The sequence below is a fragment of the Carassius carassius genome, chromosome 10 (assembly GCF_963082965.1).
Source record: "Carassius carassius chromosome 10, fCarCar2.1, whole genome shotgun sequence".
In the NCBI taxonomy this organism is placed as follows: domain Eukaryota; kingdom Metazoa; phylum Chordata; class Actinopteri; order Cypriniformes; family Cyprinidae; genus Carassius; species Carassius carassius.
The window spans coordinates 980,919-988,029 of NC_081764.1; the positions used below are offsets into that span (position 1 = coordinate 980,919).

The 7,111-nt window shown below is 39.3% G+C and overlaps 2 protein-coding genes across 2 annotated transcripts in view; one reads left to right on the forward strand and one right to left on the reverse strand.

Moving 5' to 3' along the window:
• The window catches only part of mars1 (methionyl-tRNA synthetase 1), a 30,556-nt gene extending 29,541 nt beyond the window's left edge, over positions 1 to 1,015 (forward strand). Inside the window, exons 20-21 of the mRNA XM_059559595.1 lie at positions 66 to 179; positions 709 to 1,015. Coding sequence (XP_059415578.1) covers positions 66 to 179; positions 709 to 858 — 264 coding nt within the window. The 3' untranslated portion in view covers positions 859 to 1,015. The remainder of the gene's footprint in view (positions 1 to 65; positions 180 to 708) is intronic.
• A 1,283-nt stretch (positions 1,016 to 2,298) lies between these two features.
• On the reverse strand, positions 2,299 to 5,773 carry LOC132151482 (DNA damage-inducible transcript 3 protein-like). Its single transcript, XM_059559596.1, has 4 exons — positions 5,618 to 5,773; positions 4,348 to 4,413; positions 3,730 to 3,933; positions 2,299 to 3,654 (listed from the first exon to the last, which is right to left on the reverse strand). Exons 3-4 carry the CDS (start codon positions 3,868 to 3,870, stop codon positions 3,040 to 3,042), a joined length of 756 nt encoding a protein of 251 aa, XP_059415579.1. The 5' UTR covers positions 3,871 to 3,933; positions 4,348 to 4,413; positions 5,618 to 5,773; the 3' UTR covers positions 2,299 to 3,039.
• Between the last annotated feature and the right edge of the window lie 1,338 nt (positions 5,774 to 7,111).

Sequence of the window (7,111 nt, forward strand, 5' to 3'; positions counted from 1 at the left end):
TTTTTGTGGCTTTAATTAATGAATCAATGCACTATTTGAAATATGTAATTTGTTTCTGTTTCTAGGCTCCGAGCAGCGCTGCAGAGTCCAAACCCAGCACTGGTGCGGTGCATGCCTCGGTGAATGTGAACGCAGATCCAGAGAGAGCCAAACAGCTGACGGCTTTAGTGGCAGAACAAGTACGTACACACACACACCTACATGTCAAAGAAATAAACTGAAATGACTATTTATGCATTCATTTTTTGCCTCTTTAATATAATATAATGTACTAGTGGACCGTTTGAATGTCCGTACGCTGCCTTTTTTGGTACAATTTTTTTTTTTAATGTATATATATTACAGTATATAAATTTCTTACATATCACACATACATATTACAGATTATTAAAAACTAAAAATAAATGTAAAATTTAATATATATTTTTACTTTCTAATATAAATGTCTGTTTTTAACCCAAGAGAGCAAAGAACACACATTGAGATTAAAAAAAAAAAAAAAAATCTAATTTTATTTCTCTTTTTATTAAAGTATTCATGAGTAAAATGAAGGTGTGATGTGTGTATATATATATATGTGGTTTTTTTTCAGCTGCATGTTAACCGCTCGTGTTCTTTGGTTAAATACCAGTGTGTTTAACGGTTAGTAGTGCTGGTTTGTGATTAATTGCTTGTGTGTGTGTGTGTGTGTGTGTGTGTGTGTTTCAGGGCAATAAAGTACGAGGCCTAAAAGCCCAGAAAGCCGACAAATCTGTAATTGACGATGAAGTCGATAAATTACTGCAACTGAAAAAACAACTTTCTCTTGCGGAGGGCAAGAACCCGGAGCCAGCCACTCAGAAAGGAAAGAAGAAGTAAAAAGGTGAACATGAAAGGAAGAAAATGCATCAAACAGGAATATTTTCAGGGCTTTCTGCACCACTCCTATAAAAATGAACCTATCCTTTTTAAAATGCAATCAAGTCTATTAAATGCTCTTTTTAAAATGCAATAAAATCAATGTGTTTCTCACTGTTTCTTGTTACTCTGAAACAAACATATTTTATTCACACAATCGATAAACACAAGGACAAAAGACAGAAGACTCAGTTCATTTTTAAGATTTTAATAACAAAATGAATGTAATACAATTCCGTATTCAGTAAGGCTAAATAAAATTCAGATAAAAATGTTTCTACTCTAATACAGTAATTTGGCATGCATGTCTATTGTAAGATAAGGAAACTACATTATAAGGTATGTCATGATGATTATGGGATACACGTATAGAAAAATAGAAATGATCAGAAACAGAGAGTATGTTATAAACTGCTAGCTCTAAAAATTCTGGAAAAGTTTCAAGAGAAGAAGTGAGAGCAAAATCACTACGAACATCCATTCATAGTTTCATCTGAACACACACACACACACACACACTCTTAGAGGCCTCGGGTTGATGGTGCGAAATGCTGACAATCGTTCACTATAACAGTCCTGAGCTACTAATCTCTGTCAACTAGCAGTGAATTTACACGGTTAAAGCCCTTCATTAACACACAACATGAATGAAAACTGGCTGCTTACAATGAAATGCACCTACAATCACCGTCACTGATACAATCAGATCTCTTCTGCTCTCTTTATTCTCTCGTCGTCTCTGCTACATTCCCTCAAGACTTCCTCGGCACTGATGAACAATCAGCTTTCAATTACACAGAAAGTTGATTAACCTTTGGGTAGTTCAATAAACGTTTACAGCACTTTTATCGCAGTCTCACAAAAACGGTCAAAAGCAACCCGAATGCAATGAAAAAAGTAGCATTACAATTTTTGCATTGTGATTATTTTAATTTTTTTATTTATGAGAATCACATTTTGATTAATGCAATGCAAAATATATCTCTTTCTGTAATTTGTTCATTTAAAAAACGCACAGTAGTACTTGTTTTACAGTCTTTAATTTTTGCCGGTTTAAATGTTTAAAACATTGCATTTAAAGTAATTTTAATTTTCTGCAAAAAAGCTTTTGTAAAATTAGACTTCATTTTCTCGTTTATCATTTGCTTTTAATATTTTTATTGCTGTAATGCAACTTATTCTTTTCGCAATGGCATTCATTAAATTGTAACATTTATACATCATTGAGGTACTTGCATTTCATTTATGCAGTTTTAAATGTTTTTATTTTAAATTGTATTATTCATTTAACTGCAAAACCATTCACATTTTTCCTTAAATTAGGCTTTATTTTCTTTATGAAAAAAAAAATCAAATTTCTTATTTGCTTTTGATAATTTTATTTCCGTAATGCAAATCAAATTTTTTTATAATTTGTTAAATTGTAATATTAGTACATCACCATAGTATTTGCTTTTAAAAGAAATGCATTAGTCACTTGAGATTTTTCTCAAATTAGGCTTTATTTTCTTCATGAAAAATAAATTTCTTATTTGCCTTTGATATTTTTATTTTATTGCAAATCGTATATGTAATGTAATTTGTTCAATTGTTATATTTATACATTGAAGTATTTGCCTTTAATTTATTGCATTAGTAATTTTAATTTACCACAAAAAGTTTTTGAATCTTAATTAAAATTGTGCTTCGTTTTCTTTATGAAAAATATTTAGATTTATACATTGCTCATCCTTCAAATTTATTTGTAATATCATGTGTTAAATTGTAACATGCGTTGTAGCATTTACCTTTAAATGATGTTCACTTAAATGTATCAAGCCGATTTAAATGAATCACGTTGATTTAAATGAACTTAGATACTCAAAAACAAATAATTTATTTTCTTAAAAAAACAAATTTCTTCTTTGCTCTGTATTTGGGCTGAGTTTGTTCTGTTTGCGTTGGGCTCCACATGCTTTCTTTTATACGGCTTAATCTGACTTTCTCATTCTCTCTCGGCGGGAGTCGCTCAGTGAACCTCCTCTCTCCCCCCGTCCCACGTGTCTTTTATCTCCCTCTAAATGTGCATTTCACGGTCACCGCGAGATGATTTCCACCAATTGTTCATTTCTCTTTGGCCCCTGGGCTCCTCCTGCTCCTCCTTCACCTCCTGGTGTTGACGAGTCTCTCGATGAGCGCCCGGCGCGTCCGCTGCACCTCCTCTCCCAGACGCTCGATCTCGGCTTTGAGCCGCTCGTTCTGATCCGTCAGCTCCTGCACCTTCCTCTCATTCTCCTGCTCGCGCTCCCGTCGGCTCTTCTTCCCGGGGGACGGGGAGCACAGCGCGCCTCCTCCTTTGTCGCCGGCCCGCTTTCTCTTTCCCGGTCGCACAGGAGGGGACGGAGGAGGGGAGCAGTTGAGGGAGGATGAGGAGGACTCTGAGGAGCAAGACGATGTGTCCGGGACCGTTGGAAGCTCTTCCTCGCTCGCGGATGGTGACGGAGGCGCGTGATGCGAACCGTGGTACCCACCGCTCACCATCGTCTCCGCCGACCCAACGCCGCCCTCGCTGAGGAGCTCGAAGAACTCTGGCGGAAGCAGGTCTCCTCCGGACGAGGTGTGCTCCGACTCGCCTCCTCTCCAATCATCTTTTCGCGGCGGCGAGTGGACGACAGGTGGCTCGTCGGTGACCCGTTGCACCCCGTCACCCCAAACCTGCCCCTCCGTCAACCAGGTGAGCGAGCAGCTCTCCAACACATCCAGAAACTCGGGCTCCTTCTGCATAACAAGAGAAACCGTTAGTCTGTGAAGTCTGTGGGACGCGACCGTTGAGCGCCGTTTGACGTTACTGACCTCGGAGCAAGGCGGGGCTCTGGTGACTTTAGCCCCGCCCGCGTCGGAGCCCAGTATATCCTGTAGGTCTTCATACCACGCCTCCAACTCTGCACCACACAGCGGCCCCACGCCAGGGGGGTACAGCCACTCCGCAGTCATCGCACCAATCAGTCGCTATCCACAGACACAACACGCTATGCTCCCACACCTAGCACACCAGACCTGACCGAAAAAAAAAACGAGAAACTGTCTAAAAGAAGCGGAGAATCAGCTCTGTATGCTGTACAGCGTGCACGTCTAGTGGGAGCTTCAATCGTCAGCGGAGTCGAGCTTCACCTGCGCCGGCAGGTTTGGGAATAGCTTATTTATCTGGGTGACCCGCTATTATACGCGACATTAAGATCGACTGCTCAGCCACCCGGTGCAACAAGGACACATAGTGGCCAAACAGCGTTACTACACAACAAACAACAAACCCACAGCTTCAAAAGAGTGCATGCATGAACTGAGAAAGCTTGTTTATTATTATTATATTTTTGGTCCGTTTAGTGTTGTTTGTTTTTTTTCTATTTAAATCATTAAGTTTAGTTATTAAATAATTATTTGAACATGCATATAAGCTATAGAAATGCTCACCTCAAATCAGTCTCTTGACAATCAAGTTTGAATGTGAGTTGATGGCGGTATATTGTCCCAATGATTCTAGAGGAATAAAACACGGAACAGCTCAAGCCACAGGTCATGGTTTCAAAACTACTGCAAAACTATTAAAAAATAAAGTATATAAAAAAAACACTCATTGCAAAACATTTCAGATGAGATACACACACAAGCTGCAAAGAACAATGGAAAAACATAACATAATTTTGGGGTCTTGATCAGATATTGATTAAAATTACCTTTAGCGATTAATCTTTCATCTAAAATTAGGTCACTTTTTTATGTAAACAAAGGCGCATTGTGTGCTCGGTGGCGCCCCCTGCGTGAGTCAAAACAACCCAGTGACCAAGGCGTTTCAGCACAGCTGAAAAGAAAAACACCGCAGAACTCATTTCTGAGTTATAAACATGATCAGCGAACGACATTCGAGCTACTTTAGACATCCGAGTGAAAATGAAAACAGCCCTAACACCAATACCTGAGGCACGCCTGTGTTTTTTATTTTTTTAAACATAAATCTTAATGCTGAGTGAGGCAACATAACTAAAACTTATTGTTTTTCTATTATTAATCTGTTAATAATCGTTTAAGGCTGTTTATGTGTTGTCCGGTTTACTCCAACACGCGACTATATCATAAATCGGTTATTTTAAAACCGACTTAAAATAAAACGCTAAGTGACTTCTTGTGTAGTTTAAACGAATTTTCTTCTAATTGCGCCCGTCTGGAGCGGCGCTTCACCAAACTGACAGCGAGCCAATGACGTCATGGAATCAAAGTACAGGAGTGAGGAAACAAAGGGCGAGCACTCCTCAGCGAAATAGCGCTTTAAAACACTTCGGCGATGTTAAGAAACAACGGGTCGTCCATTCCGACCGCTTCCGTTTGTCTTCTTGAAGTGTACAAAGTTGCGTTCCGCTGACGATCAAAGAGTTGCTGGCGAGCGATGTAACAAAAACCGTTACAAATCAAGCGTGCGCTACAAAGTTGGAAGTGACAGCTGTCAACGCCAAGTGTTCTAACGTAAACATGATACAACAGGAACAAAAAGCGCAACAGTGTTGCGTTAAATAAAGAAAACGGACGTTAAAATGTTAAAACTCTCCAATGAAATTTGAGTTGAGCAACTGTATTCCAAAAACAGCCCGGGATAGTCGCCAAAAAAACACGCATTCCAGAATCCCAAAAGCTTGACAAAAGTACAACAGAACACGATGAAGAATAGAGCAATAGAGATGACACTCACCCTTTTCTTTTTATTATTTCTTTTCCTCGGCTGTTTCGGATTCAGGGTCTGTGCGTGTTTTTGTAGAGATTGGTGATCGCTCATGTTAACCATTGTTCAGTTGAAGTCACCGAGTGTGGATTTCGGAAACTCCCGGGGACATTTATAGAGTGACTCCAACCGAACTCTGGGGGAAGGATCTCAAGGTGCAACCTAACACAGATTAGGAGAAACTGACAGGAGATGGTCGGTATCTTGGACCAATCACGCGAGGCGGTCGGAATTCTTCTGCTTAGAGACATCCAATCAGCAGCCGCGCTGGGCGGGACTTGATGACTTTGCTGGTTGTTCTCGCTCCGCGCGGGTTTGTGTGAGCAGGAAGATGTGATGCAGTCATAAGACGGCCAGGACGAATTTGGGGCGTGAGGGAGTCACATGAAAGGAATGATGCAATCGTTGGCAACCGGTTTCTAGTTGGAGATAAGACTAGCAGAGCCCGAGCATGTTTTATTAAACAACCTTTCGTTAAAAAAAAAAGAAAAAAAAGTGGCGAGCTGCCTTATAAGGATGTAGGAAAAATGTTTCCATTTTTGCTTGCGTTCGCATATGCGCTTATAAAAATAGGCAACGTTAATATCCGCGGTCGTCGTGTGATGCATGTGTCCGCTCTTTTTTTCATCTTTAATAACCCCTCTCTAGTGACCCAAGTTGATTTTTTCTTGTTTCCAAATGCATCCAGTTGAGCACTATGGAATGATGATATTCCATAGGAGTTTGAAGAATCCCACCTCAGCCTCTTCACTCCAGTCAACACACACGATCCATATTAACAATTAAACAACTCGAGTGTTTATGCTATAGCACTTTACCTATTTATGATCACCAAATGAACCCAAAAAGTGAGGATGACGTGGGAAAGGTCAGAATCTAGTTCTCAAATCTAGTCTAGAAGAATTTTTCAGAATAAGATTAAGTTTCACGAAGCGTCCATATAGTATTTTTTCCAAGTTGGATCCTATTGTCCATATACATTGCAGTTAAAGTGTGAAGGTTTCAAGACATTGTAATTTTCAGAATGCTGTGATCTGGTTATCCAAATTTATTATAGATATGAGTGTACTGACAGAACGTTTTAATTGCTTTTAAATGATATGCTTTATTACTGTGACCTGAAAAATATCCATGGTTTAATCAGAACCAATGTAACCGCCCTAAAGACATATTTTCCCAAAATGGATCCTATAGCCTAGATAGGGCACTCAAAAGTGTGCATGTTTCAAAACATTATTCCAGTTTTCAGAATGCTGTCATTTGGTTATCCAATGTCATTAGAACCTGTAGCACCATTATAATGGCTATAGAAACTTTTTTAATTTGTGTCTGAGAACCGCCCTAAATATTTTTCCCAACATGGACCCTATAGCCTAGATAGGGCACTTAAAACTGTGGTTGTTTTAAAGCATTATTCCAGTTTTCAGAATGCTGTCATTTGGTTATCCAACGTAATTACTTTAA